Source organism: Ursus maritimus, unplaced genomic scaffold (genome assembly GCF_017311325.1).
Source record: "Ursus maritimus isolate PB19 unplaced genomic scaffold, ASM1731132v1 scaffold_17, whole genome shotgun sequence".
Classification (NCBI taxonomy): Eukaryota; Metazoa; Chordata; class Mammalia; order Carnivora; family Ursidae; genus Ursus; species Ursus maritimus.
In genome coordinates this window covers 38,306,087-38,324,985 of record NW_024424119.1, presented here as the reverse complement: position 1 = coordinate 38,324,985, position 18,899 = coordinate 38,306,087, and the positions used below count along the sequence as shown (strand labels likewise).

Genomic DNA, 18,899 nt, shown 5'->3' with positions numbered 1-18,899 from the left:
AGCCACCATGAAACACCCAGGGCCAGTGTCTGTTTTGTTGGTAAGAGCACTCTGCCTATCCTGGCTGAAGCCCTGGGTGGTAAAGGTGGCCCTGTGTTTCTGACGCATCCCCACGAGTCTCATAACCGGAAAGAGCATTGCAGGGTCGCGGGAGTGTGACTGTCGGACACGGGAGAGACCGTGAAACAGGGTAGTACATTCAGTTAGCTATATTGATTGTGAAAATATAATTCAAACTTCTATTTTTTTTTTTTTTTTTTTTTGGTAATAGTGTGAACTGTCAACACTTCAAATAAAGAGTTTATAAATATGTGGTCCTTCGGAGGGGTGGGGAACTCCAATACTACCACATCAGCTCCCTCCCTATGCCCATTTTTGGTTATGCTGCATATATCCATTTGACATTTAAATTTAGTGACTGGAAGCCCCAGATCCTGAGGTCAGTCCAAAGAAGGAGCATTGTAGGTGGTGGGGGTGTTGGTGGAATGAGGAGTGGCTTACGATGGAGTATAGACTCCTTCCTGTGCTCTCAGACTGGATAAGAATAGATGGAGCTCTAAACCTCAGTCTTCCAGGAAGGACCTATTAATGCCACTGAGAATGGAAAATACAAACTTTTCCTCTACTGAATGCTTTTGTCTTTTTTTTTTTTTTTTTTGCTGGCTTTACTGAGATATAATTATAATGTTGTGTGAGTTTAAGGTATACATTTATATAATGCAAGATGATGACCGCCTTGGCATTAACTAACACCTCCATCATGTCTCATAATTACCATTTCTTTTTTGTGGTGAGAACACTTAAGATCTATTCTCATAGCAACTTTCAAGTATATAATACAGTATTATTAACTATAATTACCATATGGACAAGAATTCCCAGAACTTATTCATCTTATAACTGGAAGTTTGTACCCTTTGACCAACATTTCTCCATTTCCCCCACCACCCAGCATGGGGTAACTACCACTGTACTCTGTGTTTCTATGAGGTAGATTTTTTCAGATTCCACATATAAGGGATAGCATACGTATCTGTCTTTCTCTGATTTATTTCACTTACCATAACGCCCTCAAGTTTCATCCGTGTCACAAATGGCCAGATTTCCTTCTTTATCATTGTTGAATAATGCCACATTGTATATATATATATATATATGTCTATGAGACACTGTAAGATGTACAATGAGATATTTTATGTATATCACATCTTCTTTATTCATTTGTTTGTTGACAGAAACTTAGGTTGTTTCCATAGCTTGTAACTAGTCTCTACTGTTTCAGTATATTGTGAATAATGCTGCAACAAACCTGAGGCTGTAGACACCTCTTCAAATATCCTGTTTTCATTTCCTTTGGATAAATATCCAGAAGTGGAATTGCTGGATCATATGGTACTTCTATTTTTAATTTCTTGAGGACCTTCCATGCTGTTTTCCATAGCGGCTGAACCAATTTACATTCCCACCAACAGTGCGCAAGGGTTTCCTTTTCTCCACATCCTTGCTAACACTTATTAACTCTTCTTTTTTTTTTTTTGTGATAGTCATCCAGTTAGAAGGTAATATCTCATTGTGGTTTTGATTTGCATTTCCCTGATAATGAGTGATGTTGAGCACTTTTCATGTACCTGTTGGCCATCTGTATGTCTTCTTTAGAAAAATGTCTGTTCAGATCATCTGCTCATTTAAAAAAAAAAATTGGATTGTCTTTTTGCTATTGAGTTGTATGAGCTCTTTATATATTTTGAATATTAACCCCTTCTCAATTATACAGTTGAGAATATTTTCTCCCATTTCATAGGAAGCCTTTGCTTTTTGTGGATGGTTTCCTTTGCTGGGCAGTAGCTTTTTAGTTTGTTGCAATCCCATTTGTTTATTTTTGTTTTTGTGACTTGTGCTTTTGTTGTCATGTCTAAAAAATCATCACCAAGTCTGATGTCAAGCTTATTACTTATGTTTTCTTCTAGGAGTTTTATGGTTTCAGGTCTTATGTTTAGGACTTTAATCAATTTTGAGTTGTTTTTTTGTGTGGTGTAAGATGGGAGGAGTCCAGTTCCGTTCTTTTGTTTTGTTATCCAGTTTTCCCAGGACCATTTATTGAAAAGACTGTTCTTTCCCCATTGTGTATTCTTGGCTCCTTTGCTGTAAATTAATTGACCATATATATGTGAGTTAATTTCTGGGCTCTTCATTCAGTTCCATTGGTCTGTGAATCTGTTTTTATGAGAATTCTATACTATTTTGATTCCTATAGCTTTGTAATATAGTTTGAAGTCAGGAAGTGTGACGCCTCCAGCTTTATTCTTCATCCTCAGGATTACTTTGGTTATTCACAGTTTTTTGTGGTCCCATAAGAATTTGAGGATTGTTTGTTCTATTTCTGTGCAAAATGCCGTGGGAATACTAATGGGTATTGCATTGAATCTGTAGCTTGCTTTGAGTGATATGGGAATTTTAACAATTTTAATTCTGATTCATGAAACAGGATATCTTTTCATTTATTTGTGTCTTCAGTTTCTTTCATAAAATCTTTCCGTTTTCAACATACAGACCTTTTACCTTCTCAGTGAAACTTATTCCTAAGTATTTTATTGTTTCTGATGCTATTATAAATGGAATGATTTTCTTTATTTCTTTCTCAAATGTTTTGTTCTTAGTGTATAAAAACACAACTGATTTCTCTATGTTGATTTTGTATGCTGCAACTTCACTGGATTTGTTGATTAGTCCTAATGGTTTTTTTGTAGAATCTTTAGGATTTCCTGTATATAAGATCATACCATCTGCAAACAGACAATTTTACTTCTTCCTTTTCAATTTGGATGCCTTTTATTTCTTTTTATTGCCTAATTACTCTGGCTAGGACTTTCAGTACAATGTTGAAAAGGAGTGGTGAAAGTGGGCACCCTTGTCTTGTTCCTGATCTTAAAGGAAAAGTTTTCAACCTTTCACCATTGAGTGTGATGTTGGCTGTGGGTTTGTCATATATGGCCTTTATTGTGTTGAGGAATGTTCCTTCTATACCCAGTTTGTTGAGCATTTTTATCGTGAAAGGATATTGCATTTTTTCAAATGCTTTTCTGCATCTATTGAGATGATCATGTGATTTTTTATCTTTCATTCTATTAATGTGGTTTATCACATTTATTTGTGTATGTTGAACCATCCTTGCATCCCAGGAATCAGTCCCACTTGATCATGATAAGTGCTCTTTTTAACAGGATGTTGAATATGGCTTGCCAATATTTTGTCAAGAATTGTTGCATCTGTATTCATCAAGGAAAGCTGTCTGTAGTTTTCTGTTCTTGTAATATCCTTATCTGGCTTTGGTATCAGGGTAATGTTGGCCTCATAAAATGAGTTTGGTAGTGTTCCCCCCTGTTCAATGTTTGGAAGAGTAGGAGAAGAATTGGTGTTAATTCTTCTTTAAATGTTTGGTAGACTTCATGCCTGTTTTGGTGGCGTCCGGCTCTTCCAGAATGATGCTCATTACGGGGACCATGGGCTGGCTTGTTGGTCTCTGTCATCGCGCCGAGGGTTCTAATGACAAAGAGAAGGCACCTGGCCAAATACCCAGTGTCCTGGTGATTTTAAATTGCAACTTGAGCCTTTCAGGGTTGTGGCTGGAAGGAAATGCAACTTCCTGGTTCATAGGGAGAGGTTCCAAAATTTTCCTGACTCCTTTTGATGACTAACAGCAAATGTAAATGAGTCAGAAAGAAGTATATCACATTTCTCAAACAATGCATAAGGATTTGGGCATACACATGGAAGAGTTTTGGGAAAATGAAGGCTGATCTTTATTTTTTGTTTTCCTTCAAACACTAGAAATATCATTAGACATAATCCTAAGCACTAGACCAGATTTTTCCATTTCCAGTGTTCCTGCTGGGATGAGTAAATAAACAGATGGAGTAAAAGCTTCAAAGTGAAACACAGAGAATGTGACAAAGGAGGCTGTTGACTACAGAACACTAGAGGAGGACGGGGATGGCTGAAATGAGAGAAAGGAGAATTTGGGGTAAGGAAGCATTGCCAGAATGTCAAAAGGAGTCACCATGTCTGACTCAAAACTCTAGACTTCTGAGGCCATCAGAGGCCAAAGGAGAGAGGGGCTGAAAGAAGGAATGGAGAAAACAGATGCCATATCCAAGCTCTGGGAGGTCTGGGGAGCATAAGACCGTGCTTCTTTAAAATGATTCTGAATTAAGTGGTTCCATGTATCTTGTTTTCACAAATGTGACCTCACTTTCCTAGAATATTGCCTAGGATTGGGAGGCAATTTCCTCATTGATGGCCCTGGGAGCATTGTGAGGCATCTAGCGGACTTAATGGAAAAGAATGGGTCAAGGAAAAGAAGAGAAAATGGCAGATGTCTCATGAGGTTCAGAGGTCTTATTCCATTGCACTCATGAGACACCATCAGTAGATCTGCCTGGGGAAATTTTAGGAAACGTAGGGGAGCTTCAGACCTCATAGTCCATGAGATCCAACAGGCAAAACTGATCAGGAGATGAACAAAAGCATCTTGTAGCTTTTTATGAATTAGTTCCTTAAGAGAATCTCTCTTCATTCATCTTAGTAACATTTTTTTTTTCCATGTGCAGGAGGATTCACATTTATTGGTTCACATACAGCATCTAACACTGGTTAAATATGCATTGCCAGGCCCATTGGGTAAAGTCAAGTCATTGCTGGTTCCAGCCTACATGACCATTGCCTTTACTGAGGTCACTGCTCCTCATCTGTATTCAACTCTGCTGCTGCAGGAGATTTCAAGTCCTCTCTGCTGCTGTATACCAGTCCATGCACTGCTTCTACCATCTTTTTCCCCATGCAAATACTACTGCTATTCTCCCCAGGCTACCATTGCTGATTCCCTCCATCTTCACTCTGGTCTTTTCCCAGCATTGATGCCTAAGACCACTTCTCCCTCCATCCCGAGGCACTGCCTTTCTATGCTACTTGCCATAACTTAAGGTTCTTTCTATCACCAGAAGACACCATTACTTTTTTTAGTATTACAGCCTTCTCTCTTGGTATATTCCATTTATTAATGGAGTTGCATCAGCTAGGTCAGGGATGAAGGGATGATGTTGCTATATACAATATGGTGGCAATCATGTTCTGTAGTCATTTCAGCATCTTGAAGATCATGTCCATGCAGTGAATCTGCCTTGGGGTGATGTAGATATACCCATTATAATAGGTTCTCCTTCTTTATTGCCATAGCGCTGCCTTCACACTCATCTTTGTACTTAAGATGGTAGGCCCTGAAGGGTGCTGCACTAAAGAGGGAGTCTGTCCAGCTTGGTATGTTGTGGAAAGGAGGAAGGTAGAGGAATTAAGAATTTGGATACATTTTATAGATTCCTTTCTCTGGACCAAAATCCTAGAAGAGAGGTATAAATTAAGGAAAAAGCCAAAACAGAGGGGCTTTTCCCTGCTTCTTATCTGGAACTCTAGAAGCAAGGATCCTTATAGGCGTCCCTTTCTCTGACATGGGTTGGCCACATTAGTGTAAAAATGGTAGCCTGACATGGTTGGGTAGACAGCAGAACTGGGTCAGTAGGTCAATAGGTCTGAATCTCTCTTGGATTTTGTATAACAAATGGATTATGCATAACATGAAGGTGATCCAGAAATTACTTCAGGCCCCATGAGGGATAAGGAAGGAGCTGACTTGGAATTCAGCAGGCCTGCCTTTATAGGGAGAGACAGGGTGACCGAGTTGCAGAGGTTACAAAGTAGACTCTAGAGAGGGCCTTGATGAAGGATGTGACCGAGATGGAGAGGACTGTGCTATTACAGGAGGAGCCTCAAAGGTGCCGAGCTAGCCAGAGGTGTCCTCTGGGTCCTGACAGAGCCAAGCGATGAGACCACAAGTTCTCCAGCTGTCGACTTCACTAGAGAATGTGGTAGGGGTTTGTTCCAGAGGTCACCACTGCATGTTCCAAGTCCCTTTTCCCCTGCTATCTAGGCGAGAGGGGAGAGGGGAGGAAGGGGAAGAAGAGCCCTGGCAGGGAATTAATATGTGGATGATTGAATAATTACCTACAATGAAATGCTCTTAAGATTAGCAACATGAACTTTTCTCTTCCACCCTGAGGAGGTGTAGGTTAAACTAGATTAAATCAGTTTATTTTCTTGGATTTGAGTATTCATATGTAAATGTTTCTTTCTCTCTCTCTCTTTCTCTCTCTCTACACACACACACACACACACACACACACACACACACACACACACATTATCTGAATAGATAGATGGATGGAGGGATGGATAGACATTGTAAATAGGTATTTTTTATTTAACATTGGTTGCTGATCAAATATCAAATAAAACATAAGATAGTGAGACTAGAATAATTCCAGGTTTTTCAAAGGCAATAAAAAATTTAATTTTGCTTTATCTCCTGGGCCTCCTCGTGTTCTTGTTTTTTAATTTTGTTTTGTTTTGTCTATTATGATTTTAGACACCTTCCTCCTACTCTCATATCTGCTACACTGCTACATCCTAGCACATTCAAATCCTATTCTTTTTTTTTTTTTTTTTTTTTTTTTTAAAAAAGGAGGGGGGAAAGAGATGGAGGACGGGCAGAGGGAGAAAGGAGACAGAGAATCTTAATCAGGCTCCACACCCAGTGTGGAGGCTGACACGGGTCTCGATCCCACAACCCTGAGATCATGACCTAAGCCAAAATCAAGAGTTGGACACTTAACCGACAGAGCCACCCAGGCACCTCTCCAGTCCTATCACTTCTATCCCGATAGGTCTCCTGAATCTCTCCTCTTCTCTCTGCACCAGTTGCTGCAGTTGTTGTTCAGACCTTCATTACTTTTCTAGACGCCTGGAATAGCCTCCTGACTGCATGCCATGCCTCCCAATCTTTTACACCCAACGTCTGTTAATTTGATAATGGATATATCTGACCATATCACTTGTCTCCTCTAAAATAATTAGATGACTTCCCACTGATTGAAGAATATATTCAACCTACTCAGGCTGTTCATAACCTGGCCAGAGCCCACATTTCAGACCTTTCTTCCTGTTCTCTATCTCACTCCCAGTCTCCCTCATGCTCTAAGCTTGCCAATCAACTTGCTTTTTTCTTTGTCTGTGCTTGTGTAGGAGAACATAGTCTATGCCATAATGTATATGGCTGGCTGACTTCCTTTCTAGATTGAGAGTCCCTGGAAGGCAAGGACTCCATTGTTAATTATCCCATTTGTAACTTAAGTTTGCATCCTTTATTCTACCTAATGATGGCCTGAATCTAGTATTTAATAAATGCATGTATGAGTATTTTTAAACAACAAGGTACTATGTAAGCAATAATTGTTTTTTTATTATTTGTTAAATTGAGTTGAATTCACTTTTAGAATTCTCACCATTCTCTAGGAGAAATGATTTCCCATCCACGGAAATTCTAGAATAATTGATATGATATCTCAAGGTACTATAAGCAGATATATCCCTGGAGAAGAAGGCAGAAGGAATCCTTGGTTTTAGAATCTTCTCCTGCCTTCATAGGCATACTTAGGAGGCCAGCCTTGTCCAATGCTCCATATATATTTCTCTGTGGTCTCTTTTCATCTCATATTAAAATCAGAAACATTACTAGGAATTTCCCCATCATGGAAGATCAAAGAAGTGGCATGGTAATAAGACAGAGCAGGATCTGGGGAGCTGGCCCTGGGCACAGGTTGTACCAGTACTTGTCTCACATGTGAGGCCAAGCATCTCTGCTGACCCTTGGGCAGTAGACACATTATGAGTATAGCATGTGTGGCATTTCCTGATACAGGGATTATTTCCATCTGTAGGAATTCCACAAATGTTCTCAGAAGGCTTTGGGGCATTTACATTTTAAAAATAAACCTTTATAACTCAACACAAATATCCTAGAAATCCGTATGTCAGCTCTTTTCCTTGAAAACACCTGTAAGTCCTGCTATCACTTTCCTGAAACAGGAAAGGGAAAGACCACAAAGTAGATCAAATACTCATAAGTAAAAATGCCCTCAAGAAAGAGCCATGCAGAAATTGGCACAACCATGTTAAGTATCTGCCAAGTTACTCTTTGAGAGCCCTGGAAAGTGTGATTAGCCCCATGAAAGAAAAAAAGAGAAGGGAGGAAGAAAGAAAGAGAGAGGAAGGAAAGGAAAGAAAGAAATGGAAAAACAGAAAAAAAAAAAAGCAAGAAAGAAAGGAGGAAGGTAAAGAAAGAGGAAGAAAGGGAGGGGGAGAAAAGAAATAGAAATGAACTTCTGGAAGTTGTTACCCATCATGTGGACAGGTATTGGAGGATTTCGTTTTTTTGAGGCAACATATCACCTAAGATCAGTTATCTAGATCAACCTCTGGAATGTCCCCAAGGAGGAAGAAGTCACCCAAAGGGGAATGGAGTAAGAAATAAAAGAAAAAAGATTTTCCCCCAAGTGGATGTGGAATAGTGCCAACTCTCCCCTCTCCTGGAGCAGTGCTATTGTGAGAATCCATCCTACCTGCTATGCTGATAGTGGCTGCGGCCTTTGCAGTGCTGAATTTCTCTCCATGCTTGTTCGTAGCTATGCATGTGAAGAGTCCTGGCTTAGTGATAAACAGCTGCAGCCTTGAGTCAATCACTCGGTCTTTCACACTTTCTTGAATGGACCCAGAAGAAACCTGGTGGAGTCGGGGGAAAAAAAAAAAAAACGGGTAGAATTAGGTCAAGGATTTCCTAATATGCTACATCAGTTGTCTTGAAAGAAAAAGTATCAAAATTATGATCAAAGGGCACGTGGTAGATCGCAAAAATAGCCAAAACCTTTTCCTTCCCTATGCCCGTGACCTTGCAATGTAGCTTTGTAGCTCTTCCCCCAAGAGGTGGCATCTCTCTTTGTGCTTTGAATCTAAACTGGCCTTGTACTTGTTTTAGAACATCAGAAACAGACTTGTAAAAGTCTTGCACATTGTGGCTTGCTTTCTTGTTGCTCTTGAAACCTGTGACCTCCTGTGACCAACCCAGAGCTAAGCTGCTAGAGGAGGAGGCACACATGGCCCAGTTAGCCCCACTGCCCCAGCTGGGAGCCAAGAGCAGCTGCCAGATACACAAATGAGGCCATTCTAGATCGACCAGCCCCCAGTCAATGTGGCAGTCACAGGAACTGGATCAGCCAAGATGACAAAATCACGGCCCAAATCAGCAAAACCACCCAGACGTCCCACAGACTTGTGAGTGTTACGAAATGGTTAATTCCTGTTCAGTTCCCCACAAATGCACACCAGATGGATGGACCATTACAAAGAAAAATGGTTGTAAAGCCAATTCTGTTTCCGAGGCTTGACATATATCATGCCGTACCATTTAAATCGGAAAATCAAAGGTGCTTGGAGAGCCAGGGTATCAATGCAATATTAGCAGCCAACTGGCTGGTTAATTTATGCAAGTGCTTGTGAGTCATCATCCTTTAAGCTCTGTGGGAAAGACAGAGCTGCCCAGCACTTTCCGTGAGGTTGCAGAGGTAGAATTTGTACTCTAGCTACAATAATTATTCTTTAATCGTCACTGTTGGTATGAGGGGAAAATGCCAGTTTGAGGGAAATTTGAATGGAATGACAACCAAGGAAATCAGGCCATGATTCACCTTGACCTTCTCTTGGAGGAGTGGCCTTGAAAGATCTCTCTCTGTCCCATGGTAGGGAATGAGGCTGGGAATAAGAAATTTGGAGCCAGTTATTTTGCTCTTTTGCCTATTTTCACAGTTAGACTAACAAGGGGAGGGAAGCTCTGGGGTGAAACCAGCTTGCCTCTTTCTGCTCCCAGGTGGCTGGCTGGTCTTGGATCCAAGCACTGTCTGTAATGATTACAGGGAGGTTTGTCCAGGTACCTTCTTTGTCTTTTTATTCCTTCCCCGTGCTACTAGTTTCAATCCTTATGATAACTTCATGTGATCATCAATTTAAGGCAGATCAAGTATTATGGTAGTTTCCCCAGATAAACAGCCTGGACTTTGTGAGAAATTGACAAGGCAGAGAGAGAAATACCTTTAAGGACATACATTCAGTTAGGAATTCAGATAGGATTCATCATTATCATATTTATCAGAAGCGTAAACTCTTATGGATTTGAATCTCCAAGTTAGATAGATCTCCAAGACGAAAGAATTTGAAATACAATTTTGGTCTCTCCCGAATTCTAGCAACAAAGCTACCATGGAGAAAAAAGTTAAAGGCCTCAAACCTCTATGCTTAATCAACACTCTTTATGCTACTGGGATATTTCATTTATAAATATAATCTCTTTCCAGTTTATAGACGTGAAATCTAAAGAACAATTACGTTCCCCCTTTGCAAGGTTAATCCCTCCTTCAGGAAGTAGGTCAGCACAATGCCTAGGTCACAACTGGGGAACGAGTCATCCCCAAGGTTGACTCAACTAGCACTATTTTCATGTTCACACCTAAGAATGTCATTCCTGCACTCCTCTTCAGGGTCACTGAGAACATTCTTGGTAGGGAAGAGGATGAGTTTTAAATTGGCTGACCTCACTTCTCCTGGACTTCATCAGGGTATTGAAATAGTTCAGCAAAGACACCAATAAGTTATAAGGCTCATTGCTCGATTATGATGTGGCTCCTAGATGCTTTTCCTCCTATTTCCAGAGGCCTTGCTTGATTCAGTTTGTGACTCATGCACAGCAGGCCTTGTTAGTCATAGTTTGAATTTGTTTTTCTTTCTTCATGGTTCATCCTGACCAACAGTTTAGTGTTTTTTGATGACCTAAAAATAAAAACAACGCTTTGCCCTCCATTTTGATCTTTTTGCCCCTCAGGTTCAGATTATTACTGAGTTTTGACCAAGGTATGCCTAGGCAAAACCGAGTCCTTAATTGAGGTGACTATATCTGGTATTTACAGTAAATATGTTATTTTCTGCAAGTCACTCAGCCATCCTGCCCTGAAGGAGCTGGATAAACAGCTCTCTGCTCTGTACGTGGCTTCTCTTTCTGAGACAGTGATCTCAAAAAGAGGCAGATAGGAAACTCTGTCATAAATAGGCATACTTATTTATACTTGAGATAATGTGTATAAAAGCTTTTTGAAAGTGGCAAACTATTATTGACCTGTAGAATATTTTTATATATCATTACTACATTAGAAATGCTGGTTTGAGAGAATCTGTTCACAGTTACGGATAATCTTATACTTCATCATGACTTGACCTTCGCGTAGGAAGACCTCTGAAAGGTATTCTGACTTTGATGCCTTTGTCTTACACGTAGTTCCAGCTTGCTGAGATTAGCTCATGGAGCTGTAGGGTATGACCCAGAAGGGTCCATGTTTAGGGAGATATAATAATGTCTGTTTATGCATCATAGAAAAAGGGTAACAGACTCAGAAAGTTTTCCATATTGTTTCTGGTCAACATTGCCATAAATAGTGACCTCTCTTAATCTGGCTGCTGCAATATTCCACATAATATATCCCTGCTGATATATGTAATTATCTTAATTTACACAGCTAGTAAGATGACTCCAAAGCTCATGTACTTTGAACCAAAAATACTACCTTTTAAAAATATGTGTAAAATAAAGGTGAGCCTCCCTTTTAAAAAATTCAAAAGCACAATCTTTAACATAGATAATTTGGTTATTCATTTTTATAAAATTCTTTTAACAAATTAAAATGATTCAACCTTTAAAGTATTTTAGGAACTGTATTTATTGGAAAAACAAAAGAGACATGTAATTTTTCCGTATTTTTTATTTGAATACCAAAATAATGGAGATATTATCAGTATAACTTGAAATAAATCTGTTTATCAAAATACAAAGTAAGCTCTATTCTATCCACGTGAAACTACTACTTCCAGTGTTGTAAAATAAAAGGAATATTACTACTCACTCTGAAGTTCATCAAAGACTACAAATTTCATGAAAAATGGATGACATTTCCGTAGGAAGAAGACAAAATACTTCTTGATCACTTTGGGGCATGTGGCTCGCCCTTCTCTTGTTCTAACTGCTCGGGGTTTTAGGTTATTGATGTGTTCACAGAGACAGAGAGGAAAGGAGTCTTCACATCCTTTAGAGTACCCATTGCTCTTAGTAGTGCCTTGGTGAAGTTAGTTCGCTGATTTGTAGTTAGTGAAGAGCCACAGTTCAAACTCTGTCTTATTCTGTGCCAGTTAGCTCCCGGCTCTGCATTCGTGTTTGTTCAGTCTACCCCAAATAGCACCAGGGCTGTGGGCTCTTCCCTGTTCTCAGGAGACTTTTCTGGTTTGCTGCTTGTACATTAAATGCTCGAGGTTGCCTCCATTTCCTGTGATGTGTGTCAGCACGAGCAACATCGTCTCGGTTTCTAGTTGGATGTGGGTAGTATCACCACGACTGAAAGTTGGCTGTAAGAGCAACCCTCTCCCTGACCATGAGAACCACAGATGTACTTTTGCTTTCTTTCTGGAAGAAAGTCACTGTTCATTTGTTTTATTCCTGTCTTAGAATCTGAGGCAATGGGTCTATTTTGCTTCCTGCTTTTTGTGAATCACATCTCGAATGATTAAGTTGGGGTCTCAATAAGACCAAAACTAATTCAAACCATCTGACTTTTTCATTACTCCCGAACTCCAGCAGAGACTAATCTGGTGTCTTCTAGTTCTAAACTCATATGAGCCTTTGAAAACACTGATTTTTTTTTAAAGCATGTGTCTTTCCATTTTCTTTATTCTTTTTTTCACAGAGGAAGTCAAATCAGTAAAGCCCTATCATTAGTCCACCAGCTTTCTTAAGACATATTTTTACACTACCTTGAGAGGCCAAAGAAATAAGAACAGCTTCCACAGAAGAGCCACAAAACAGACAGCCAAATAAGATTTGAACTTTAAAAGACATTTAAAGTTTAATTAGAGAGCTTGAAGAAGAGCAGGAACTACAGGTTTCTTGACTGTAACTTAATAACATTGGAGAACCGTACCCCCGATGTCATATTAGGGATGGTTTTCTCCAGCCACCTGACACCTCTGTCATTACAAACATGGGAAAATCAGTGTTTCAGAGGCAAGTGGACTTCCCTACAGTTAATATTCTCTGAAGAGGGCCATTTCCAACTTAGGTCTCCTAACCCTTCACCTATTCTCATTTATCGTCCCTCAAGCAGCAAGCTCATAAAGTGACATTATTTTGTTTACTGACTCTATTTTGAAGAGATGCATGGTAGACACTTAGACAAGATAAATTAGTTTTAAACACAGATTATGAGAAAATGATTTGTTCAAGTATCAGAAAAGAAAAAAAAACCTTCAGCACAAACAATAGTGAAAACGAAAATAATAAATGGATTTAAACCCTAAAGAGACTGCTGTTGGAGGAGGACACTCTTCATTAGTTGAGATAGCCTTAGAATTTGGCATCTTTTTCCTGGTATATACAACAACCACCAGAATTTCACACTTGGGCGTGCTTTGTTTCCCACACACTTCCCTTCCTGTGTCTAGTGTCCTACTGCTCTTTCCCTTCCTCACCTTCTTTTCCTCTCTCTCTCTCTTTTTTTCCTCCTCATTTAGAACACTCTTGACTTTAAAATGCTGTTGTTAGTATATTGTAATATGACAACATATGGACACTGGAACCAAGATCCCAAAAAGTTGGAGAGAGACTCTCCAGGAGGACATGAAAAATGTAAATAGCTGAGCCCCTTAGATGACTCATCCAGGTTTGGGTTTTTTAGCTGTAGTGAGAACCATCCTCACCCCACCCAAGGGACTGGTTCGAAAACCACCCCATCTCCTTAAGGTATGAATGAGGGTCTTCCATAGGACCACCTGGAGGGTTGGCGTACGTCTCCTGCCGTGTAGTAAAGGGTTAACTTTAAAGTGGACTTGAGGTGCTCAAACCCAGCACATTTGAAAGAAAGGACTGGCCTTTGACTTGCTTCTAAGAGATAACCTCTCATCCCTTGGAAAATCCTGCCTCATAAGAGTGTCTTTGTATATCTGAGACCATGAGCCATGCCAGATAGTTTATGTTACATTGCAAATTATGGTGAATAGCTCTTTTTGTTCAGTAGGTACTCTAGGCTATACTGTATCAGTTTGACCTTTGGAAAGGTCGGAGACTAGCTAATGTCTTTCATGTGAACCCTCCATGCTTTGGTAATTGACCCTTAGGAAAAACCCTGGACACCATGGCTGGGTGAGCTTCCTTGGTACAAGACATCATACATGTTGCCGTCATTGCTGGGAGAATTAGGTGCTCTCCGTGGGACTCCACGGGGAGAGAACAACTGATTACCCACTGTGAGTTTAGTCTGTATCCTTTCACTGTAATAAACTATAACCATAGGATAATAGCTTTTCTGAGTTCTGCAAGTCCTTCTAGCGAATCATCAAACTTGAACGTGGTCTTGGGGACCCTGACACATCTGCAGTTTGTTGACACAGCAGAGATGTATCTGATACCCACCTGTAAAATCTGAAGGGCAGAGCCAGGCTGCCTAGTAGCTTCAACGGAAGAAGCAAAGAAGGGGTAGCTGTGTTCAGTGGTCTGGATCTAAGAGTTGTGGATCTAAGAGTTTGGAGTTATTTTCAACCTTCCCCAAAGTCCTTTTTGGGGCATTGATAGGACGCCAACAGAAAGACTTCCCATCAACTAACAAATTGGGGCCTAAGTGGGAGATGGCTGCCCTGAAGAAAAGGAATCACTGGGGTCATCTTGAATATCCCTTGATTTCTCAAGAATCATGAATGTGTCCACGATGGAAAGAGTTGTTTTATTTATTTATTTTTTTTATTTTATTTTATTTTTTTTTTAAAGATTTTATTTATTTATGTGACAGAGAGACAGCCAGCGAGAGAGGGAACACAGCAGGGGGAGTGGGAGAGGAAGAAGCAGGCTCATAGCGGAAGAGCCTGATGTGGGACTCGATCCCGGATCGCCAGGATCACGCCCTGAGCCGAAGGCAGACGCTTTAACGACTGCGCTACCCAGGCGCCCCGAAAGAGTTGTTTTAAATACTTGTCAGGCACAGGGATGGAAAGCCAACCTAAAAGAGTGTCAGTTAAATTAGAACTTTTCCACTTCAATTACTGCTCCTCCCTTCTTCCAACCCCAAACCTGTAGGAGTCTTAAACAGCAGTTAGGAAGTAGGGGAAGAGTGAATGAGTGTGAGAGAAGAAGCTAACCGCAAGACTGTTGTGGAAGGCATGCATGCAGTCATCTTAAGAAAGGGAGGCTGGCTCTGTCTGTAGAGTGTGCAAGTGTGGTGACTTTGAGCCCCACACTGGGTGGAGAGATTACTTAAAAATAAAATCTTTAAAAAAGAAAAGAAAAGAAAGGTCCCATCTGTGAATTGCAGTTGGAAAGTTTGGCTATTACTTAGGGTTAGGCACTCGGAATTACTAAATTGGGATGATGTTAGTGACGTAAAATCACCTAGAAGAACTGGAAAAGTCACAGGCCTGCCTGGGGTAGGCCTCAGTGATGAGAGAAGAAGCCGACTTGCTGAAGAGACTTAAAAGAAACAGAAGATATTAAATGAAGCTGTATTGCATTGCAAGTCATGCTTGCTCAGCACCCAAGTTACAAAGATAAGCTCAGCCCACATGTTTAACTCTCCTTTTTCTACCCAAAAGCCCAAAAGATAACTCAAACTTAAAATTAGGAGAAATAAATCTCTGGAAAGATGGAAGGGTATCATAATCAAAGGGCCAGAAATTTTCAGCAATTTCTGGAAGATACAAAGAGATGTGACTGAGTTGATAGAAAATGAGTATCAACCAAGTCGCTGAAACCTTAAAGTTCACTGAGAGGAGAATGGATAAATTTTCCCAATAGAGTCATGGAAAATTCCAGAGTTCAGATAACAAGGCTGTAAGTAGGAGCAGACTTAGAGAGAGACAATAAAGTAGCGGAAGAATGTTATGAACTATTATGAGTGCGTATAACACTAGACTGAGGAAGCTGTCCACGGACTAGAGCCTGTGAATAAGATTTTCTTTAGTGGGTTCTTGTGGGGGACATTTATGGTAGGCATTAGAGCCTGAGGAAACGTTGACAGGTTACAGAGGACTCCCTCTGTCCCTCCACAAAAATGAGCAGAGCATAAAGATTAGAAAGATTGTAGTTTTAAAATAAATTTATTTAATAGAGGTCTAATGAACTTCCAGTACAACTACATTCTTCCTAATCTTTCTGCTCTGCATAGGAAAAAAATGCAGAGAAGAAAGAAGCAATTATTAAGGATACAATAGAGGAAAATGTCCCTGAATTTAAGAGAGATTTGCATCTCAAGTTCCTCCCTTGAGTTCTGTATCAAAAGAAAGTACATCGACTTGCCAATTGATTCTGTAGGGCTGGCATAATATTGTTAACAAAACCTGAGCATGATAGCTCCCCAAAACTAGACTATTCCCATTTTTGAAAATAGATGCGATAATCCTAAAGAAAATTACAGCAAATTGAAACAACACAAACAAAAAAAAAAAGCAATGTTTTTAAACAATGAAAAGGAAACTTTCCAATTTAAAGTGAAAAATTACATGTTCATCACAAAGTTAAAATAATTAATGACAAGGCGTTTTATTGAGTTTAACATATATTTATGTTAAAAACATTTGTTAAGATTAAAATAAATATCTTTAACCTCATAAAGGGTATCAGAAACTAGGGACCGAATGCAAACTAAACATAAATAGACAAGTGGTTAAAGTCTATAAAATATAATTATGACAATAATCTATGAAAGATTCTTATTTCAGATATTGGTAAGCTGGGTTATCAAACCAGCTCTCACACTGAAAAAAATTAAAATTCTGGAAAAATATTTTTACCAGATATAACAAACTTAGAAGCTTTTATTCTCCCTAAGACATTTTTTCCAACCCAGAAAAATGTGTTTCCTTTGAGGAGTGAGGAGACCGAAATCAAAACTCAGGTTCCATAAAGGTGAGAAGTCTAATAAGAGATATGATAAACCAAAATCTCAAAGAATCAGATATCAGGGAGGTATCAACGTGAACTACAAGTGAAATGGTCCACAGAGAATTGCAGGCTGAGTTACAATTATCTGGGATGACCAAGGAGCTTCAAACCTTGAACTAGGTTTAAGACAGTCCAAGGTAAGCAGCTGCCTCTGGTCCTTGGCAGAAATAAATTCTTTCTGGAGAGAAGTACCTTTATCTAGACCTCAGATTAATCCCTGACCTTTTTTTCCCCCAAAACAGTGAACAGCAGGTAGTCAAAGATAGCCAGGCCCACAAGGAAACAAAGCACAATGAACAAGAGTCAGCAGGAAAGCTGATAATAGAAAGAGACCTAAAATGGCATCCCATCTCACTCAAATAAAAGCCAGATTTATTTCAATGCTCTACCTAAGCTTATATGACTCATAATTCCTAAACCACCCCTTACTTCTTTCCTCTTTGCTCACTTAACCTCTGGTCACACTGAACTCCTTGCTATTCCTCTGACATACCTTGTGCAACTTTATCTTAGAGACTTTCCCCAGTTTTCTTCCCGTAGTTATTTACATAGCCTCCTCCTTAGCTCCTTCAGGTCTTAGCTCAAATGTCTTCATTTAAATGAGGCTTCCTTGACCGCTCTATTGAAAATGGAATCTTTCTCTTAAGGTTGCACATTCTTATTTTCCCACTTTATTTTTCTCCACAGTATTTGATACTCCCTGCATAGAATATTCTCCTATTTGTTTTATTTTATTGTTTGTCTTTCCCCATCATAATGTAAACTCTTTGAGGGCAGGGAACTTCACATGTTTTGTTTTGTTTTTTTTGAAAATACTACTTTTTTATTTTTAATTTTTTAAATTAGTTTCAGAGGTAGAATGTAGTGATTCGTCAGTTGTGTATAACACCCAGTTACATCAAGTGCTCTCCTTAATGCCCATCACCCAGTTATCCCTTCCCCCCACCCACCTCCCTCCAGTAACCCTCAGTTTGTTTCCTAGAGTTCACTGTCTCTTCTGGTTTTCTGGAAGAGGTCTTCCACTGTGTTCGTCGGTTCTATATATTCTTAAAGTCCATGTATGAGTGAAATCATACGGTATTTGTCTTTCTCTGACTGACTTATTTCACTCGTTTTTTTGCTCTTGTATCCATAATGCATAGAATAGTGTCTAACACCCAGGAGATAATCAATAGATATTTGTAGAATGAATAAATGAATGTTTATATGTAAAGTGTTTATATGTGAAGTGATCCTGGCACATAGTGATCACTTATTGTATGTTAGTTATTATTATCAGTATAAAAAATGAAAGAATGTTAAACTGATGGTATGGGTTCTAATTCCGGATTACTTTTCATCAAAGTAGCCTCCAGCTCCTGTGAACTAATTCTTAAGCTGGTGAGTTTTGTGAAAATTATTTTACCTGTGTGGGAAGGAATTATTACCTCTTCCCTTTTACACAAAAGCATGAAGAAAAATTTGATTTTCTACTCTTCCCTTACGATACAAGGAGAGAAGCGAGCCCATGAAGTTCAGTTTCTAGGGCAGTGACTTCTAGGATGAAAATCCTAGAAAGCTTTGAAAAATGGAGGTGCAGGTGGGACCAATGACAGAGATCAGGGTAACATCACAAATATGTGGTCTATACTGAAATTCCTCTTCAATGAGTCTTCCCCAGACAAGCCCCCATACAGATAGCACTCACAGCATTTCCGTTTTCAATCCAGGTGATGGTGGGGACAGGGATGCCTGTTGCTGTGCAGCGCAGGGTCACAAAGGAGCCAAATGTGACATTGTGGGATTCAGGTGCCCGCAGGATTCTGGCAAAAACTGTTAGGAAAACAGAAGTGGTGAGTGACTCCTGTAGGGAATGCTCAAGCCGGAGTGGTCTTTATTTTATTTATTTATTTTAAAGATTTTATTTGTTTATTTGACACAGGGAGAAACAGGGCACACA

The 18,899-nt window shown here is 39.6% G+C and overlaps 1 protein-coding gene across 3 annotated transcripts in view; it reads right to left on the bottom strand.

Moving 5' to 3' along the window:
• The window catches only part of MUSK (muscle associated receptor tyrosine kinase), an 86,874-nt gene that overhangs the window by 23,165 nt on the left and 44,810 nt on the right, over positions 1-18,899 (bottom strand). For all 3 annotated transcript variants that reach the window (XM_040631697.1, XM_040631698.1, XM_040631699.1), the window contains 2 exons: positions 18,648-18,772; positions 8,508-8,667 (listed from right to left, as the gene is read on the bottom strand). In XM_040631697.1, the coding sequence (XP_040487631.1) occupies positions 8,508-8,667; positions 18,648-18,772 (285 nt within the window). The remainder of the gene's footprint in view (positions 1-8,507; positions 8,668-18,647; positions 18,773-18,899) is intronic.